This window comes from Poecilia reticulata, chromosome 21, assembly GCF_904066995.2.
Source record: "Poecilia reticulata chromosome 21, P_reticulata-male-v2, whole genome shotgun sequence".
NCBI lineage: Eukaryota > Metazoa > Chordata > Actinopteri > Cyprinodontiformes > Poeciliidae > Poecilia > Poecilia reticulata.
In genome coordinates, this window is record NC_088850.1 from 15,185,720 (window position 1) to 15,207,577 (window position 21,858).

Sequence of the window (21,858 nt, forward strand, 5' to 3'; positions counted from 1 at the left end):
CGGTTAAATGAAAGTTTAGATGTAAAGTGAAAGTAAAAATCTGAATTTCTCACCAGATGACAGCGATGATGAAGAGGAATGTCTATTAGGCGTAATTTAAATGAGCTCCAGGGGGTAATTAGTGGAGCAGCTTGTGGTTTGATTAAAACATTTTTGCATTACTGTTTTTTTTGGGGGGAGACAAATGAAGTGAGGCTTTTTGTCGGTGACTTGTGAATGTGGTGCCAGCGTATATTGCAGTCGATGAGTTTAACTGGTACACGTTGGGAGCATTTAATTAGTTTCTACTTATTTGTTGTTTGCCCACAGAAACAGACTAAGAAACTTGATCTGCTTCTTGTACAAAATTATGTGAATACAATTGTCTTCTCGTAGATATTCAGCTTCATTGTCAGAATAATTATAAGTAACTTGATACTGAACAACTTGAGACCAGTTAAGCAAACCCACATGTCAAATTTGTTTTTTTTTTGTTGTATTTTTATTAGTTCACAGATTGTAAAAATAGTTGAAAGGACAACTAACAACCCAGAAGATACTTAATGGTGCCTGTGATTACACCACATGTCCCAGATCCACGATCCGTACCGTTAGCTCATTTCCTCGGGCACTAAAAGAATTGCTTCAGGATCATTAACATTTAGATCTTCAAAGTGAAACATATTTATTTATGAATGAATGAAAATATCACTTCCTGTAAAATGACCTTTTTCCTAGACAATGTTACAATTTACTTAGTGAATGATAATTGTCATAATTTCGTTAGAAGATTATAATCAGTAGAAAATTGTGTATTCACGATAAGACGTAGCGACATTGTCAATGCACCCTCTAGTGGACAATTGTACTGTACAAGACATGTGCTCATGGGAAGCACAAATTTATTACTCCATCTTTCCTCACGTTTGATTTTTGTACACAGGAGCACACATTCACCTGATTATACGTTTTTGAGAAAATAGCAGTCAAAACAATGTAGCAAAATTCAATTAAGCCATTTTCATCTGTACTTTTAGATATTCTTTTTAAATGTCTGTATAAGTGCTTTTACAATTGCAGTGAAATTCAAAAAGGAAAACGAAATATCAAAAAAGAAATCCGCAAATGAGCTAACGGTGCAGACTGTGCTTCACGCGTACCACCACAAAAATGAAGGGCCTTTGTAATAACTACATATTGAATCCAACGACTTAAATTGGGCAAGATGACAGAAAAAAAGTATAAGAAAACAGAAAAAAACAGTCACTAGATTTGTTGCTAATCGCTTTTTGAAGAAATGCTGCTAGACGGGTCTAAAAGTTGCTAAATATAGAGATAAAGTGTCACTGATGTGCTGTCACAGTTGCCTCTACGCTGTCCCTACTGGGCAACTCTAAATCTATGTTTTGTTTCTGCAGTTTACTCTTGAACATCTCAGACTGTGTTAAGTAGACATCAAAAAAATGTCCTATACATTTTTTTTCCTAAAGCCTTATGTACACGTTGCTTTGAACAGCATTTTTTTAATATATATTTTGTTTACAAAGCCAAAATTCAATTCAATTAAAGCATTAGTCTAGGTTTTAGGCTGTTAAAAAACAACTTGCTTTTGGGTTTTATAGATTTTTTATTGAGCCACCCAGACTGCACACGTAGTGCTTATGCTTGACATTTTTATTTCTACTGGAAGCAAAAAAAAAAAAAAAAGCACTACGTCTCTGTAGTTAAAGAAAATCGATGAGCTACTGGCTGAAGTAATGATTAAACAAGAAGTATTGAAAAGAGTAAATGATCTGTGGTTGTAAAAATGCATGTTTGTGCGTGCACCTTGTACGAGAGATCCTGTTGCTCATCAAGTCATAAATGCAGACTTTGACTCTGAGCTGAAAAGCCAATTCTGAAAATAGGTTTGGAGTGTGTAGGTGCTCGTTTGCTCTTTTGCAGGAGTCTTTTTTTTCTGCTTCCCTCTCTCTCTCTTGCTGTTTTCTCTCCTCTGTGTCCCTTTTTTATTCTCTGCTTGCAGCTGCATTGCTATAAACAGTGGAGCCACTGTGCCCTAGTTCTGAGCAGAGAGCGACGGGGAAAGGGTGAGGCAGGGACTGAAGACTAATGAGGGGGAAACGAAGAGAGCGGCCTTAAAGAGAAACGGTGTTTTTGAAACAAAGACACCGGCGCATTCGGGGAAGCAGACGTGTGTGTTTCAGTGTTTCCGTGTGTGTTCTGCGGGTCGGATGCTCACCCCTACCCCCCTGCGATTCGGCGACACCCTCCCTCGTGAGCATTTCAAGACACAAGCATGCGTGTGGGTGTGCGTTTGCTTCCACCGTGTTTGCGCGCGAGTTCAGCCATGACCAATGTGACAAGCTGTCACAGTGTGGTGTTAGCGGTCACTGCAGGTGACAAACACATAAACATATTCTCACGTTGTGGCGAATCCAACATTCCCACGTCTTCAATATGGATCTTTTGGAAACATTTCTAATATTTTATAGCCCCTTTTTGTCCAGCTATTGAAAATCTCTGCGTAATTTAATTTTAATTGCAAAAACATCGCAGCAGTTCTCCTGAGTGGGCTCAAAGAATGGTGGGAGTAGATATGTGAACAGTTAAAATATTTTTGAGACGAGAGTTCTGTTTAAATGGGATTAACTGTACATATGCTCACACAGTCAGACAACAAATACATCTGCTGCAGGCGATGGCTATGCTCTTCCAGGAGAGCAGCACACGTGCTTTTAGTGCAGTGTGTTGTGAGTCACAACAGATAATGAGTACAGGAGGATACTTTCTTAATCTGGCCACAATAACAGCAACTGGGTAGCAGTGATGGTGCTAAAAGACTCACCTGTTCCTTTTAATCGAAGTGCAAAGTTCAAAGTATGGCAAGCCAGTGCTGCATACATTCTTAAGCTTTGCTACGCTTGATAACTAAGGGTACATCAAGATGACAAAAGAAAGTTTAGGACAGAATAATTGAAACAGAGCTTCGTCGTATTGTGAAGACAAGTCATAGTTAATTGTACTTTTTGTATTTAAAATATTTTTAATAAAGAGAGTCAGTGCATACGCTCTACCGGGTCTTTCTTTTTAAAATCAAATCTATTTACTAGAATCATCATATTTATAAATCAAATTAAAGCAACTTCTCGGAATAACGTGTTTTGGTAAACAGTTTACCTAAAGCGTTTTGCTTTGAAATAATGAACGATTTCAAACACAAAGAAACAGGAGCATGTTTTTAGTTTATTGCCTCCTGGGAATATATTCTCTTATATGGCACATTTACTGGTGCAATCGATTAGATTTTGTTGGCATCCCATATCAACGTTCCCTGGAGGGAATTGTGTTGCATCCCGTGCGGAGCCTGCGTGGACTTCAGATTGAACTGGCTGACATTTCCAAGGTCACTGTTCGAGTTAAAGCCGCGTCTCAAGAATCTCTGCCGACGCTCCGTTTAAAACTCCGAAAGATGAAGCTGCCCTTATTGAATATTAAAAACTTTGTTTCTGCCCTTCAGCTTAATTAAAACCGAACAGATTTTCATCTTTTTCTAAAATGCAGCCCTTAAGGCTCCCTGCCAAGTCTGAAGCTGCAAACAAACTGGCTGAAAATATGATAATTAATCCCTTTGATTATAAAACTTCCTTTAAAGTCGAGTTGTGCTGCTTTCACACAATAATTAATATTGTTCTTTTTTTCTCCGCTTTCACGTTGGCCCCAGCAGGTGCCATGCCGCTGCTTTGTCGAACATGATTTAAAGATCTTTCAATTGAGTTCGAAGCCTCTTTTCTTCCCCGCTCAGCTTGCAAAACATAACATTTGCTTTTTTTTTTTTTTTTTAATTATCCATTTTAATAACGCCCTCTAAGATGGCAGCTCCCCTCTCCCCTCGCAGAGGTCCACCGCCGGGTCTGAAACATGCAGAAGGGAGGGGAATCTTCACCTGGTTCTTCACGGCGTGAGCTGTGCACCTGCATCATCTCCGTAACAGCACTTCAAATCCGTCCTTGGACGGACGCCGTCTCTTTTTCATTTTAACAGGAAAGCTTTTTGTACCTCCGCATTGTTATGAAAATGTTGAGTCGAATCCGGGCCTGTTTGTGTTCGAGGTGTGCAGGTGGAGTCAGCAGAGACCGCATGTGAGCAGGAAGGAGAGAAAGTTGAGAACACAGAAGCAGGGGGAAGCGCAGCAGGGGGACGAGCTGCATGCGGCGCTGTTTTAATTCATCCTGTTTTATCCTCCATGCCCAGTCTCCGCTTTTCTTTCTCTTGCCTCTCAGCGTTAACTCCGTCATGCACCGTCGTCACAGCAGAGAGGCTGAAAATATTCACATTATTTATTCATGTTCTTTTAAAAAAAAAAAAAAAAAGTTTATGAAAGTCTCGAGTCTGGCCACTCAGCAGAAAACATCTCGCTGCTTTTATTCGTCACAACCTGACAGACGGGAGGGAGTCATAAAACGCTACAGCTTATGTAACCTTAAATTTGTGTTGTGGGATTCGCACGTGCGGTTTTTCTATAAAGATGAACGGCTACACCAGGATGTGTGTTTTTTAAGGCGGTGTTCACTTCTTTAGTGCTCCGAGTCGCTGATGTTTGATTGTGTTTGACTGGATCACAGCCAGTGTTTCTACTCACCCAGACACTGTTTAGATGAAGCATACTTTGCAGCCCGGGTCAGACTGTTCCTGCTTCTTGGAGAGAATTTCACCATATATTACAGCTGCGGCTTTTCAAGTTCAATAGCAAAATTTAGTGCTGAAACTCAACACTGTCCTGGAAACTCTAGAGTTGAGTTGTGATAGACTCTTATAGGCCGATTGGTGGATTGCAGCAGTCTAGGGCTGTTGTAAATCAAACTAGGGCATTAAGAGTGTTTCGTTGGGTTCGTCCGTGTTCACAAAGATAAATGCACAACAGCTTCAGATGTCGGCTTCAGTTTTCAAGCTGACAGATTTAGATATTTGTCTTCTAGGAAAGAAAATCATTACAAAAAGTTGCCTATTTTCTACTTTTTAAAGGCTGATCTTTGTTTTCTAATCTTTTTTTTTTTTTAAGTTTTCCCTTTTAGTGAGTCAATTGTTGATCTCTCCCATCTTCTATTAAAGCTTAAATATTTATTAAAAGGAATTGTAGTGAATTTGTGGACAACAGCTGATTGACTTGTGTTCTTGCTAATGAAATTGTATTTTTGAGTTAGTAACTTGTTTTCTTCAATACTAAGCCTTTATGTTACACACATCAATGGCGCACCGTCTTCTTTTAGATTCTACCATGCACAACAGATTCATCAAGGCTTTATGCACAAGGTCGGAGCAAGCAATCAGTCTAGATCGTCCTCCCTTATGCCCTCCTCTCCTTGGTTTATCTGATTTAGGTCTGGGGATTGACTTACCTATGAAAGAATATTGATTGTGCGTCCAGTCGAGTTTTTCTGCACTGATTTGGCCATATGTTTTAGATGATTAATCTGCTGAAAGACCAATGACAGCCCAGCTGTGGCTTCCTGGCAGAGCCGACTAGACATTTTTATGTCTTCATTTCAGAAGTAGAGTTTGTAATTCCCTGAAATCTATCAGGTTTCCCACGGTTTTAGAAGGACAACAAGCCCACAGGAACACAGATCCTCCACCGTGCTTATTGTTGGACTGGAGCCCAGCCAAGGTGCATAGTTACAGTTACTTTAACTGTGGTTATAAGATGAGAAATGCTGTTTTTTTGGTGTACCTCTCAAACAACTTGTTGGTTTGCATGACCCACTACTTGGTGACGCAAAACAACAGTCATTATAGCTGGTGACGTCTGAAAACAAAATATTGCTTAAGAGAAATGGCCACCTGTGTCATCTTTCTTTTTTTTCCCCCAGAAAAATGTGCATTTCCATTTACTCCCTAGGCAATCCAATAAACATCAGAAGTTGAAGCATAAATAAAATAAAAAAAATGCTTCATTTTATCCTGTTTTCTACAGGTGTGAGCAGAACAATGGAGCTTTTATTGTGTTCACTGTCAGCAGAAGGATTTATTTTTCATAAAACTGTCTTCGCACGTTGGATTAGAAGAACGTGTGTGTGTGTGTGTGTGTCCCAGTGCACTCTGTACCATTGTTCTGCTTGACGGGAGATATTGCCAGAAACAACTTTTTTTTATTTTATTGTACTTCAAAAGTTGAAACACATTGAAATTGGGCCGCTTCAAACCCCGTGGATGTGTGCTGTAGACTTAGTTCTCCTTTTGCCTTTGCCGAGTCATTTTCTACACGACATTGTGAAAGTTTACCAAGCTTTTCATCGCCTTGTCAAGTGACATTTGAGGCTGGAGACCACAGGCCTATAAACTCTTCTTAGGCTTATTGATCAGACTTTAGAGCTGTAGCCAAATGTTTCATTAAGTGGATTATTCCTGAGTGAGAAGGCTGCTGCCTTTTTTTTTTTTTTTTTCCCTGTCAGAAACTATATTTTAGTTTTTATTTTGTCACGTGTTCATTGAAACGCTTGACAAATACGCTCGGCGATAAAAAAAATAAGTGTTTGTATTCTCTGCTGCAGGCAGTGTCATGGGTTTGGAGGAGTCTGTGGTATTTCCTCAGGAAACTGCTCCGCCATCAGCGAATCTAACTCCCCGCTCTGGAGCCTCGGCTTTGCCTCTGCTGTCCTCTTCTCTTTCCTCATCTTCAGGATCCAGTTTCTCCCCCTCGCTCTTCCTCTATCCTCAAATTAACCCCCCACCCCTTCTCGAGTTTGGTTTTCTCCTGCTTAGCCTTCTCGTATCTCAGTTTCGAACCTCCATTTTGGCTGTTCCTCCTCTGTGGCTTTCTCCTCTCCCTCCCCTCCTCTCCATCTGCCCCTTGCTCTTTCTACTTTTCCATCTCGTCGTGCCACATATGCTTTATTAGCGTTCCGTGTAAACCTCCGCTCAGGCTTTCAGGAAATCTGCTGAAATGGGAAGAATTAGTCATCACAGCAGATTACGAGGCTGGATATAAACATTATAGATAGTCTCATGAATCCAGTGAATATGATTAAGTATTTAATTGGATTATTATGGGTCCTTTTGCTGCTGCATGGACTGTGCATGTCGAGCCTTAGTGTGTGGTTAGCGTCACCAGTAGCAAATAGGCTGGAACGATAAACTTTAGGAACAACCAGCTGCTATAAAAATTAAAAAAAACCTCCATCCACCGTGGTAAGTATTTAAAAAGCTGCTTTAACATTCAGCAGACTGATCTGACCAAAAATGGACTCCTCTGGATGTCTGGAGCTGATAAAGGACAAGATGAGTGAAAATGCAGGAGTTTGAGCTCATGCAGTTTAAAGGTTGCGGCACACAGAACGACGTAAATCAGCGCGCGCTGCCACTTCCCGTTACTCACGCTGAAAATGTGCAGCCAAATTTCCAAACTTTATACCTGCGACATCTCAGCCTTTGCTCTTTGTGTTCTCCATTTTATGCTCCTGGCTCATATCGGGAGTTATTACGGTGTCACAGCAGTACTAATTTTTTTAGGAAGGTAAAAGTGTAATTACGTTCTTCACCTTTTCATGTCTGCCAAAATGACTGTGTTTATGCAGGAGCATTAATACATCTGTATTTATGTATATCATTTTTGCTACTCACCTGTTTTTATCACTCATTTGTTTACTGTCTGTAAAAGAGATGGCAGTAAAACATGACATTTATTACACAGAAGTGATTGACTAAATACCAGCATTTTTTTTTCACTTCTAGTTTTAGTTCATCTAGAACAGTTGTGTATAAATGTCAAAGTACATCTTAAAAGCTATAAGAATTTTTATTTAAGTATTCCATTTAAATCTACCATATTAGATGCTTTTACATGCTGAGAAAGAAATGAAGTATCTAGATGTTCAGCATGTGATTTTAAATTGTTTCATTGCCTGAATACCTAAGTTAGACCAATCCAGATTTGGACATCACAGGCAGAAATACGGCATAGAAAACTCAACCGTCTGAAATCTATAAAACCCCTCTGGTTGTATAGTTCCTTCTTAAAAAGGAATAACCTTTGAATATCGGATGATAATATGTTGCTGCTAGCTTTGCAGAGTTAATGAATTGTGTAAAAGATCCATTTTTATATCCTACCTAGTGAATTATGTATATTGCGCCTTTTGGGAAATGAAAAGTTGATGTAATGTTTTGTAGTTATGATGCTAGACTTGGAATATGTTCAGTATGATAAAACTGTGAACTTTTATATGCGGTGAGTCACAGTTTATGACCTGTTTGGGTTTTATTTGTACATAGAGAATGGAGGCTTCTGGTTAAGTTTCTTGTATATTTTAACCCGTTAGTTTTTCACTTTCAGAGTTTTAATCTTAAAACGTTAGTTATATGTCTGCCCAGAATACATTTTTGTTCCAAGGTAACCAGTAGCTTAAGGACAGATAAGTATTCTTATATTGTCTCCATGATGCCCACTTGGGCCAAACATCCATCCCTGCTGGATGCCACGAAATATTAATTAATTCAGAGGAGAACCTCCCAACTTTAAAAGATGCTTCACACAGAAAAAACGTCTTAATAAATTCACTGCCTCCCCTCCTATTCCAAACAATCCAAGTTTATTGATTATTATTTTTTGGGTATTGATTGTGCAAAAAGCTCTTTTAAGGTCAACAAATAATCCAAACGAGTGTTTGTTCTGTCTGTAGAGCTTATATCTTGTAATGTTTCACTGTAATAGATACAGTATGTGAGAGAAGACTGTAGACTTGACTCAATTTTTCTTTGGTATCTCACTTAAAGTACTTTTAAATCATACAAACAGTTTAACAGAAAACATTGTTGGTTTTAAAAGTGTAACTATAAAACCTTGATGTACAATGAGACCAAGAATATACCCCATGTCTGTCTACAGATAAAACCTTTACAGATAGTTAAAGTAACTTTTATAGAAGCAGCTTCAGAATTCAACAAACGCAAGTCAGGAAGAGTTCAGCGTTTCACCGTAGAAAATATTTAGAGCCCCTGTGTAATAGCACTATATTTTAAACATTAGAGGAGTTTTTTTATATACTTTTCACTTGAAATTGTTTATGCAAGTTCACATCAGTTGAGCAATCTATGTCAAGCATCTCCACCAGGATGTCAGTCACATTGAACTGACTGTCGGCATCCTCGCCAGCTGCTTGATAGACTTCTTGAATAACCCAAGGAGCTGACAGTTTAAGGAACGTCCTTCATAATAAATGACGAAAGGGACCTGAAAGAGTCTGGGAGGGAGAAAATACAAGTAGTTCCGGTGTGTGTGGGGGGAGACGAAGTTAAAGTGGTGTGAAAGAAGAAGAGGCTTTGAGACTGAAGCGAGTGAAACATGAATGGAAGTCGGTGCAACCTCTTTCTGTTGTTCAGAGTTGAAGTGCCTGTCTGGTTCTCATCTCTGTAGCCATGACAACTGCCAGCAAAAAAAAAAAAAAGGTAGAGTGACAGAGTGGGAAAAGGTTGATTATTAAGGCACGAAGGCTGGAGAAGGAAGCTGAGAGGAAAAGGTGAAGTAAGCAAAGAAAAGGATGCAACGCTGGAGGCGAAAGAGGCAGCGTCGTATCTTGTGTTCAGGACGCTGCTTGAACACGTGTGGTATGTGGCGTTGGAGATAAGTCGCGTAAATGATTTTCCAGGTACCCGTCATCCCGACTGCTCGTCAAACAGCATAAGGTCCCTATGTATTTGCGAAACGGGTACGAAGGGCAGCTTTACTGCTGTCATAAAGGCTTGCATTGTATCAGAAGTTGAGATCGAACATTCAGATAAAAGGATTTTTACTCAAACATATGTGCCCTTATCAGAGAGACGCACAGAAAAGACCTTTGACAAGCAGCGATAAGCCGACTGACATCAGGACTAAAGTTGGATGATTCGTGTAAACAGAAGATGATCTGCTGACAAAAATGATAATAAAAACAATCCACCACCTTTAACTTTCTGGAATTCACGTGCCGTTTTATTTTCGCCTTTCTACCAGTCTTAATATAAAGCAAAGATTTATTGTATGTACTCTCATATTTTAAACAGCATACAGCCTTTTATGATGGATGCTCTTACCTACTTCTGGTTTCTAGCGTTGCGCCACAACCCAGAAAAATGCACACATGCAAACTTATTTTTTACCCCTCAGAGACCTGTAAGGCTTAACACCACGACTCAGCTCTCTAGGATAACATTGTATTTACTGTACTTGTGCATGCTTTTATTCTTCATTTTGTCCTTGTTTACCAGTCCATGTTTGTTCTTGTGTTTGCAGATTTGACTCAGAGTCCGATCCATGTCAAGCGCTCAAGTATGTGTACTCATAACGCACGTCTGCAATTAAGGCACTGAGGTTAAATTATAACCTAAATTATCTCTGATTGCACGTTAAGATCCTAATATGATTCAATCCCAACACAATCCAAATGAATAATAGTCTGATTAATGATTCTTGATTACAAAACATCAATCACTGAAAATGTTTTGCACTGAAAATCAAATGGATGCATGACTTCTGGTTCGCTGAATTAAATGCGACGCTGACTTGCCGAATGCAAAGTGAGCCTAAATGAGCCGAGCAGCGCTGGCCTCTGTCTCGGTCAGAGCAGCTGGCCAGGAAGTGATTAGGGACACTGTCCATTAACTGTGCTGCCTGGGTTTATGCCCTTGTTACATCAAGAATCGCCCTGTTTCTTTGAGGAAAGGACTTTTGTAGACTACTCTTTAGTTTTCTAAAATGTAGCTGATTTATTTATTTTTTATCGAACAATATCTATTAATTGATGTTTGCAGACCTAGATACTTGATGTTTTCTTTGAAATTACACCAGTAGTTTATTTTATTGTGATTCCATGTGATCGACCAACACAAAGTAGCACGTAGCTGTGAAGAGGAACAAAAACAACACATGGTTTCAACCATGACTTACCAGAACTTAATATATCTAATAACATAAATTTTTTAAATATTAATGTGTGCTATTATGCAAATGGAATATTTTGAAGGAAGGTCATTCAAGTGTCATTTGTTCAGATTATGCATTCTTGTTGTATTTGACTTGTTAGTTAGATTTCCTCACTGTCCTCAATGGAAGTAGATTTTTTTATTAAGTACAATGCTAAATCTCACAAACACAGGTGGAAACTTTGTGATGAAGAAAAAGATTAAAAAAAAAAAAAAGATAATTGATATTTTCATTACAGTGTTCAAAAATGGCATCGCAAATTCATGTTTTTTTTTTATTTTGTTATTTTTTATACAAATGATTAACTCATCCTTACAAAATACTAGGAAATGCAGTATTTATGTTTTATTTGCAATACAGTTTCTTAAACTGTGCATTTTTTTCTTCTTTTTGTGTGCATTTGCTTGTCGGAGTAGTCTGATATGCGTTTCTTGCTCCACTTTTGTGTTGAAAACTATTTTAGAAAACATCTTAAACATCCTGTTTTCTTCATAAATTGTTTAGTCAGTCAACAGGGTAAACTTATTGAGAAATTTAATGCATATTCATTTGTTTAAATTGTTTAGTCAGTTCAAACCTAAATCTGCTATCTGTAGAACGACTTAAAAATTGGTGTTCACACTCCTTTGTAAGTGAAATTGAGCTAGGTTGCAAAGTGGGCAAAAATGAGCAAAGCTGGTAAAGGCTTACCCCAAAGGTCATAAAGTAAGTGGACTGAAAACGCGTAACCATAGGCAACTTGCCCCAGGTCACAACAACATGTGGCTGGGGAAGCAATAATTGAACAAACAAATTGCAGAAATCATGGATCTAAGTGGTTGTTCTATTCATTATTCATTCATGGCAACTGGGTGTAAAAGCAGGCCACACATTTCAGGTTTTATTTGTAAAATTTGGAAAAACTACATATCCTTTCTCTCCCGCTTGGCAATCATGCACTACTTTGTGTGTTGGTCGAACTCATTAAATGCAAATCAGAAAAAACATTAGGTTGGCTGTTCTAATGTGACAAAAAGCTGAAAAAGTTCAGCAGGACTGAATACTTCTGCAAGGCTCCGTAAATGGATGGAAAAACATATTTCTGAGTGGTTACTGGTTGTTGGCCGCCCAAACCAAATCATCGGTAATGAGCCGAGGTTTATCCCCGTGATTGTTAAGAGCCGTGGAAAAGGCGAGCAAGGTCTGCATCGTGTGATTCAAATGACCCTGAGCAGGAGTTGGTCATTAGAGCTAAGTGCACCTGTTTGATTTATGCATAAAGGTGCACGCGGTCTCCCAAAAAGTGGCTCTGGTTGGTTGTTTTCGGAGAAACTCAGACGGCGAGGTTCAGAGGGAGAAGAAATGCGCGCAGAGATGAGTCGGAGGCGTGAGTCGGTCTATCCGAGAGGGAGGTCACGGGTAATCTAATTGCGTCGCAGCACAACAGCGGCGACGCTCCTTGGATTCGAAACTCGATAGAGCACGGGTAACCAGGAGGGAGCAGAACATCTCGTTAGGTAGGAAACAAGCGAGGAGGAAAAAACACAACAAATAGTGAAGCTCACATGAGTTTATTCTGAAATATAGGTAAGTGAGGTTTTTCCTGGTGCCTCCTGGTTTCTGTTTGGGCTTTTGTCACCAAGAACAACCTAAACTCACACAATGCTCACGTCAACAGAATACAACTCTTAGTGGTGACAGTCTGGTGTGACTAATACTTTTTTAAGGTCATAAAGCTCAGATGCATAAGTTGCAGGCTTTGATTTCTGATTTCTGTGAGGCGCCGGCGAGCAGATTGTCTCTGATTACAGTCACCAGCGAAGCAATCAGTCAGTCCTTAATCAGAGTATTAGAACGTAAGACAGCTGTTGTACAGTCAATCTACAGAGTTAAGTTTTATTTTAAATCTTTGCACATTTCTGTGTGACGTTAAAGTACAGATCAACGGAATAAACTATGTTTTCTGACCTAACTTTAAAAACAGACTCCACACGATTACACAGCGATCTGGGAACGTTGTTTTGTTTTTTATAGCTGCCTTAATTAGGGAGGTATAAATGATAACCATGAACTTTTTCTAAAGATGTAAAGTGCAGTTTGCAAAATGCACCTTTATTTTGACTCAGCGTATTTTCAGAAATGCCAGTTTGTGTAGCAAAGTAGAAAACAGCATCACTGTAACTTATTTAAGTTTTTTTTTTTTTGTTTTTTTTGCAGTTTTTCTCCCTAGTTGCAATGTAAACATCTATATTCCAATGAGTTTTACACCATTACTAAATAGCCTTCTCCCTACAAGACATTCGGAATGTATCAACATGTAAATACAGATTAGACTTTCAGGAAATTTGATTGAATCATATAAAGGTGGCCATGATTTATACTGACCGCTCTGACTCTGTCACACATCTTCTGCCACGGTCATTGGCAGACGTGTAACAAGTTGGACGTGAATGCCACTAGAAATTCACTTCTCCTTCGCAGTGCTGCCTCAGCTCTTTATTGCCAACAAACAACTCGTTTTCATGTACAGGCTGAAACCAAGCAACTTCAAAACTGGATTTTATAAACGCCTCACTGAGTCTTCTTCAAAAACCCTGAGGAGTTGCTGTTGGTGGAGCCCAGCAGCAGTTTCAGTATGTAAATGTAAAATTGTCTAATTCTAGTCCTCTAGCTGACATCTTCTGTCTCTCTTGAACAACCTGGGTAAGAATATCGCACCCAAATCAGAACTGAATCAAAGCTTCTTTGTTACATAATGTAGAAACCAGTCCAGCATGTTGCTGTTTTCAAAAATAAACCCTCAGCTGTCGTTCCCTGTTCTCCTCTCTACTGCTGAGGATTCTGATCCTCCGTTTATTGTAGCTAGCTGCGCCTTTAAGATTTGTTTTCATGTAAATAAGAAATGTCTGATCTGTAAACGAACAAAGAAAGCAACAAAGATGTGAGGTCGAAACGCTAAGGAGAAACGAGCAGGCTTTTTAATCTTCTCCCTGGGATTTGACTCTGACCGTTGTGGACCTCGTCGTCTTCTCAGGCTATCTCACTCTTCTTCCTGCATTCACTCATTTTCTGCAAAGCGTAAAAAAGCCCCCACTCTGCCCAATGATGAAACAAACATACGGGCCCAGTGGGATTTTAGGCCAGTGAAGATTAGCTGGAGGATCTCCTTCCAGTCTTTAGTAATCAGATGAGGACGTGATTATAACAGAGGTGTGTGTGTGTGTGTGTGTGTGTGTGTGCGTGCGCGCGCGCGTCTGTGTGTCAGACCAACCGAATTGCTGCCTGGTTTTTCTAATACCCGCCGCCCTGGCTTGCTGCCTGCCTGCCAACTGTATTTCTACATGAATTATTGACTTTATGTCCATCTTATAGTTTCTCCTCGCTGCCGGTTGGCCGGTCCGTCTTCCCGGATCCCCCTTTTTGCCTTTCATTTTCTCCGCAGCCTTCGCAGAATGATCAAGAAATTAAGCAGGCTAAAGAAATAGTTTTTTCTCATTACTGGAAAAAAATGGCAAAATTCACAGGAGCTGAGAGATAACGATTGTCATAACATCCTTTCTTCTGTGGAGACATCCAGTTTTTAGCTGCTTGGTTCAGGCTATGATTAGCGAGGATGCTCATATATTATCTTCAGAATAATAATGATTATTTTCTGCATTTATCTAAATGTATTTGAGGGGGGGGGGGAAACCCTGAGAAACCCCCTGCAGAATGTTTGCAAAGCGGATCATTAAACATTTTTTCAACTCTTCCAATGATGGAGCAAAAAACCGGTCACTTGATTACAGGTTTGAAAGTTTGCACTTTTAGCAAACAAGCTAGTGTTTGACTCTCACCGAGTTTACTGTTGGAATAAGAAGCAGTCGTGTTTGACATGCAGTCGACTCGGTTGACGGTGACTTGTATCTCGAGTTAAAGCGTAGAATATCAACGTCGTCGTTCACAACAACTGCTTCTGTTCTCTGACTGAAATCTTATAACCCGCAAATGACTTTCTGCTTCAGACGGTGACGTGTTAATATATTTAAAACATCTATATCTTTTATAAACCCCGTTCACATCACACTCAGTGAAAACAAATATTGTTTTTCTTGTCCTACGGACAAAAAAAAAAAACATTCTTCTCTTTATCTGCAGTGTTTTGTGATGTCTCCTACGGTTTTATGTTCTTTTCAACAATAACTGGAGAACAGAAATGTTTACAGTAGCGGCCCTGCGGTGGTGTTCAGCTGCAGGGTGCTCTTGACAAACTGTTTTGTTTAAAACAGACTTAACAAGATCCCACTTTAGCTCCGCAGTCACGGCTCTGCGATTTCTCATCGCAGCGTTGTTTTTAATAGTCCGGATCCTCCGGTGTCGAGCTGTGTCTTTCATCTGGGGTTACACTCCCCAGAGTTGGATCCTTCTCCGTTTAGGTTTGCTAGCGTGACTCGCGCTGCACTTCCTCTCAAAGCCTCCAGCAGCTCTGCAGACTCTCGTTCCCGAGACTTCGTCGAACAATTAGTCCTTTTTTTGGAAGCTGAACAGGTTACACACATTTGGACTGTTAGCTACACACGTCCAAGATGCTAGCATTTATATGCCGTAAAATGTATTCCAGACTTGTCTTTGTAAAACCTAATATTTTTCCAACATACTCGCAGTTAGGCACTACTTTGTGCTGACCTGCCACAGAAAATCTCTGTAAAATACATTGATATTTGTGGTTTTTATATGATAAAGTTTGATCAAGTTGAAAGACTCTATAAACACATCAGGAGGCAGGGTAGAGGTAAAACTGGCATTCCTATCTTTGTCCATAAATGATGGCTTCATATCTTCTCCTACTCCCTGCTGTTCATTCTGTAATATAAGGTTGTCAATAATTTGAACCAGAAAAGTAGATGTTGTTAATTGCACCTAATCAGAGAGCTCTTCTACAGTGGCCTAGAAGGGTCAACAAAAAGCAAAAACCACAATAAAACAGCAAAAGCCACAGTGCTGCTGTGTTTTAGCTTCACTTCCATTTTCTCTTTTGCATTTTGTTAATCCTTCCAGGTCACCGTAATAAGCTGTATGCATATTCTTGATTTGCAGCTTTTAAAAGTTGTTTCTTTGGTTGCATTATGACTGTTTTAATCTTAACAAATCTGAAAGCACAACTGCGAGAGTGTATGGATAGTTCACAATGTACTTTTGTAGGGCTTTTTTTAGAGCTGGATTTGTTTCTGCAGCACAGATTTTTAAAAAAATGGTGACAGGAGGAGGCATGACAAAGGTCAGCTGTCTGCTGACTCCGTATCTGGCATGTCTGATAAGACGAGTCTCTCCAGTCGCCCCAATAACCAGAACAAAGCAAAGAGGACTTTATTTTCTCGATAGCTTTGGAGGGAAACGTCTTTCCTGACATTAAAACCTGCTGTAAATCATATCGAGGATCCGTCTGAGTAAAGAGGGAGGTGGGTAGGTGGGTTGGTGTTTGTTTGATGTCATGTCAGATTGTGAATCCATTGAGAGACGGAGACAAAGAGGAATGAGAAGTCGACACATGGTGATGGATACCTTGTTGAACTGCAGAAGTTGTTACTTTATTGTTCTTAGTAAAGCTCTAAAGCAGTGGTTCTTAACCTGGGTTCGATCAAACCCCAGGGGTTCGATGAGTCGGTCTCAGGGGTTCGGCGGAGCCTCTGCCGCAGAGGTAAAGACACACTTGTGTAAAGTCGTGATGACGCCCCACTTTGACGTCACTTGCTGCAGAGGATCACGTTACATTGCTTAGCCAATCAGTGCTGCGGAGGAGCCCTGATTGAAGGAGCTCCACTGTCAGCATGGATTTGAACTTGTGTCTTTAATTACTTAAGCAAAGCTCACAGTTTTTACTAAATTCTGTAGCTTTCGGTGAACTTTTGGTGAGGCTACTGCCTCTAGTGGCGTGGGGGTGGTAACACAACAAATATAATTGCATTATTAAATCAGAATACCGCAGTCTTTATTATTTATTGTTAATTTTTAATTATCTTAAGAATGTAGAGCTAATTAAATAATCTAAACAAGACCTTAAAGTGATTCCAGTTTCTCTCGATGGCCAACCTGTTGAAACTGTGGAAAATTTTAAATACCTTTGGTCGTTCCTGGACAGTCAGCTCAACTTTGCTCAAAACACTGACTATATTTTGAAGAATTGTTCTCAGAGACTCTCCCTTTTAAGAAGACTTAGTGATCATGGGGTTACCCAACTAGACTCTAGTTGGGTCAAATGTCTTGAATTTGGGGACAAAAATCATTTTATTTATGACGAAAGAAGGGTTCAGTGAATGCGCATATGAATCTGATGAGTTCGGTACCTCAAAAAAGGTTAAGAACCACTGCTCTAAAGGATCGAGGTTTCAATTTAAATACGAGTCTGAAGCGGTTTGTTTGAAGTGACGAGATGGCAGCACATGTTGAAAACCTGTTCCTACATTTGGGAGTGTTTGCATCAGCATCAAAAACCCCACAGTTCGATCAATCAATCAAATCGTATTTGTATAGCACATTTCAGCAACGAGGCATTTCAAAGTGCTTTACATCATAAAAACACAAAGTCATGCAACAGAGAGTCAGCTATCGAAACATTACAATTAGTCAAGTGCCAATCGTCACATTCTTAATCGATTATGCTCCAAAGGCGACGCAGTTTTGCTGTTTTCTGGAAGTTTGTTCAAGATTTGCGGTGCATAGAAGCTGAATGCTGCTGTTATATCAACTTTTTTTTCTTCTCCACTTCTTCCCCTCAGGTGGACGCCGCCGCTCAGAGCCCGACGAGGCCGAGCTGCTTAGGGTCAGCAGGAGGTTGGTGGAGGATGCCGTCAGCCGCGCCTTGCAACAGTACAAGCAGGAAACGCTTCAAAACGGGGGCGGGCCCAATGCCGCGGCGCTCCAGATGCCTGGGAGCACAGAGGAGACGAAGACGGACACTACAGCTAACTCCTCCACGGACAACAGGAAGTGACATCTTTGCGCGGAGGCGCACAGACTCTGAACGTCCAGTGGCCCAGAAAAGATCAGCCAGGCCTGGCTAAGCAGGGGGGAGCGGGGCACTAAGACCCGCCCTCAAAGCCAGAACCAATCACAGCACGCCTCCCACCTGAGCTAGCTGGGCAAAAAGTGCTCAATAATTAGATAATATAGCTTCACGTCCTAGCAGCGGCGACTGTCCTAGCAGGACACCTTGTTAATTAATTTGCCGCTGTCCAGACATGGACGTATGTGAAGCACTCCTCTAAACACAGGCTTCCCTGTGAGCTGCCACAACAAACTGCCCATTCAGAGAAGAGAGAGTTCAATTTTCTAGGAAACGTTGGTTCGACTTCACCTGCGCTCCGAATGAGCTCGGAGGACGTCCTAACGGTCAGTTTCATCGCTCATCACTGTGTGGCCACGAGCTGGACTGACTCACCAAGGCCGGATTCTTCCAACTTGAATCGTGGTCCAAAGTTTTCCGACTTTGGTCCTCACACGCCTTTGTTTGTCTGGCTGCCGTCTTCAGGACATGGATTTTCTTGAACCTTCCAGCATTTTAACCGTTCAGACGTCTGCCTCCACCAGGTCACAGAAACACAAGCTTCATGTGTCGTGTGAGAGTCCTGCATTACCCAAGTGACAATCATTTAGCTCGGCGGCTGCTGATGGCGGGTTTTGAAGCCGATCTGGACTCCAGCGTCCAGCTTCTTCCACGCAGTGCATTAAAATAACAGATTAATAACACTAACGTCGCACAGTTCAGGAGGCCTGGAGGCAGCGAACGCCAGAAAACAACACGACGACTCGTTGCCAAGAACACATCTGTACTTGATCAATGCCAAAACTGACACCATTGTATTGCTTTCCTATCTGCTGTCTATTCTGTCTGAAAGAGTGGAGATGTTGAAACGGGAGTATTTATTTTACGTCTGCCGTTTTAAAATCTGAGGCAAACTCTTTGCGCCGAATTGTCGAAGACTTGCTGGGGTCGGGGCTGCTTGAGGCTCGACCCCAAGCAGCGTTTTTTTTTCCTTCTGGACATTTTTAGTCGTAATCCGAGAAGCTTTCGTTTGGTGAAAAAGGTGCGGGCAGCGATTCCGATGGAAACTCTTAAGCTCTTAAGTTTACTAACTTCCATTTGTTTCTCGTTTTTGATTTGATTGTCTTTGCGTCGCGTGCGGCTCTGCAGATTTTTAAATGAATTCACGGCGAAAGCTCCCGGAGATATTTGACAGTGAAGTATAAAACAAAGATGAACAGAGTCATTTCATGACTTTTAAAGTTTCATTTGCTTTCATGCAGAAGCGGAATCTGTTTTCTGGAAGTGAAATATAATTTCATGTTTTTTAAGAAATTATTTTTTTCTGCCATCTACAAGCAAAATAAAATTTTTGAAAAACTTAAAAGCACAGAATTTTAAATTTTTCTTTTTAACTGCTTTTTTTTATTATTTCAGCTTTGGTGGTGGCATTACAACAAGTTTTTGTGATTATAAGTTTGTTGTAACTTGGCGTAATAAGTAGGTAACATTTCTAAATGGGGTGAAAATATCTCCTAGATGTCAACCTTTGGTTTAAAATTTTGTAGTGAAATTAAAAAAAACAACTACCAAACAAACGTGGAAACAGCCTTTGTGTTGAATCCAAGCTATTCGCAGTTTTGTTTCTTAGAAGCCAAACAGCTTGGAGCTTGAAATTACAGTTCAGTCCCTGTGAAATCCAGTGAACCACGGTCACTGTGGGCAGCAGCTCGTTCTGGTGGACGTTGGAGGCTTTTTGTTTGTTTGCTTTGATCTTTTGCTGTCACCAGATCCTTAAATCTCCATGAAAAATCCCCTTTAAATGCAAAAGTTCTCCTGTTGGCCTCTGTGACTGTTCATCTGTCTCTGAAAGCCTGCGTGTGTGTATGTGTGTGTGTTCTCATTCACATCGTGTACAAGAGTTGTTTGATCAGTGGATCCCCTTAGAAACTCCTGTCTGTATCAATCAAGACACCATTTTGTCCTGCGCCAACGACAAATGGGCCTTTTCTGTTTGTCTTTCCATGTATCCACGTGTATGTTGGGCGATGTGTGTGTGTGTGTACGAGTGTGTGTTCTTTGTACCGTGTATTGTACATCTTGTTCTGCCATGTCTGAACAATAAAACGGGATATACGATTTAAAACCAACATGTATCTCTGTCTCCTTGGTGTAGATATACATAAAACATCACTGTAATTGTCTGTACCCTCTGTATGCTGAAGGTAAAACCATTTTAGAGGAGCGACTCTCATGAATAGCATAGTTCTTAAAGGAGTACACGCACCTTTTACCAGGGCAGTCGACTTTTATTTGAAATCTGGATTTGGATTGATGTTCAATTTTTTTTAATCTCAAAAATAATAATTTTATCCTGGATATGTTTTTTTATTTGTTTTTTGTTTTTTGAGAGCTGCAAACATATTCAGCGTTTTCAAGCTGTCACAAAATGTTTTGGATGGGACCTCAAGTACTCCCAAACCATCGTTGGCGATCGGTTTTGGGAACAAAGCAATTTAGAGGTGAAAATTTGCAATTTGCACATCCACTGTTTATTAATCGGGGCTTTTACAAACTGTAAAAATTCAACACTCCTGGCACATTTAATGGGTTCATTTACAGTTTTAAGCCTCTTTTTTTTTTTTTTTGATAAAGTATGCTAATTATAAGCCAGCATTTTCACTTTGAGTGCACCCACACAAGTGCTGATTGAGTTGCCTCAGTATACCGAAAACGAGAGGGTACTGCGGTGAAAACAGAAAATACGTTCATAAAAAATGTATGTGATTCATGTGGAGCACAGTAGAGTACTGTCAATAAATAATATTTTGTATGACTATAGGCTGAGGGGTTTTATTTGGAGTATCCTAAAAGCAAAAATGATGGTTTTGATTTTAATAATTCTACTTTACAATGTAGGAGCAAGACCAGCTGACAAGACAGCAGCAGAAGATTAAAGTAAATGTTGTTTTCAAAGATTTTAATTGAGGATTGTGAGATTAACTCAAGGGAGTTATATCCAGTTCAGAATTATGTGGGGAAAATGTAAGAGTGCTCACTCTATTTTCTATTTATGAACAAATTGTTTTTTTTAAAAATTATCTTTTTTTTAAGACACTTGTACTCCTTTTTCCTCAGTGACGCATCTGATTTTTTTTCCTGTTTCATGCCATCAACATGTTTAGGTTTTCTCACTCTTATAAGAGAACATTGGCATCTTAATTGGAAAATTTTGAAAAAAAATATTTCCAATTCTCAAGAATCACAACCAAAAGGCCAGTGCCACATTTTGCATTTTAAAGCATTCTAATTTTAAGCTAGTGTTTACACTTTGAATACACCCACGCGAGCGCTGCTTGGCCTGCGCGTGCAGACCAAAGGGGAGGGAGGACAGCAATGGAAACAGAGAATATTTTCACACGGATTCAGCCATCTTTACTTCAAACCTCAGTGAAATCTGGGTTTGAAATAAGACGTTGTACTACCATTAATTTGCTTTAGATATCAGCTTTTGTCCTGGAAAAGACTGGCAGCTAAATGCTAATTTTTTTTTAACAATGTAGGAGAGTGAGAACATAAGATGTTAACAATTTAAGATTCAATACATTTAACATCGTACAACAAAGATAGCATTAGCTTCTGAGTCTTGCAACATTGGAGCAGATAAAGTAATAATACTGACATTTTACAGGCTTCTCTTTCCTGACATTTGAAAAATAAATAAATAAAAAGCAGTGTCTGTTCCGTGGCTTTCCTCGGCATTATCAAGGACACATTTTAATAAATGAAAACTAAGTGCCAAGTCTGTGAAATGGGTCACGGCGGGTGCCGCCGACCGACGTCGAAAAACTCAGAAGCTCCTACATTTCACAGCTTCCCTCATAATGTGAGTATCTGTTGAATCACGCTGAGTAAAGCAGGCTTGGTGGGGGTGTGATTTATTAGC

General features: G+C 40.0%; 1 protein-coding gene across 3 annotated transcripts in view; it reads left to right on the top strand.

Moving 5' to 3' along the window:
- The window catches only part of akap7 (A kinase (PRKA) anchor protein 7), a 50,470-nt gene extending 30,408 nt beyond the window's left edge, over nucleotides 1-20,062 (top strand). For 2 of the 3 annotated variants that reach the window (XM_008398105.3, XM_008398106.3), the window contains exons 10-11: nucleotides 10,244-10,279; nucleotides 17,668-20,062. In XM_008398105.3, the coding sequence (XP_008396327.2) occupies nucleotides 10,244-10,279; nucleotides 17,668-17,882 (251 nt within the window). In that variant the 3' untranslated portion in view covers nucleotides 17,883-20,062. The remainder of the gene's footprint in view (nucleotides 1-10,243; nucleotides 10,280-17,667) is intronic. The other variant, XM_008398108.3, reaches the window with a different exon arrangement.
- The last annotated feature ends 1,796 nt before the right edge of the window (nucleotides 20,063-21,858 follow it).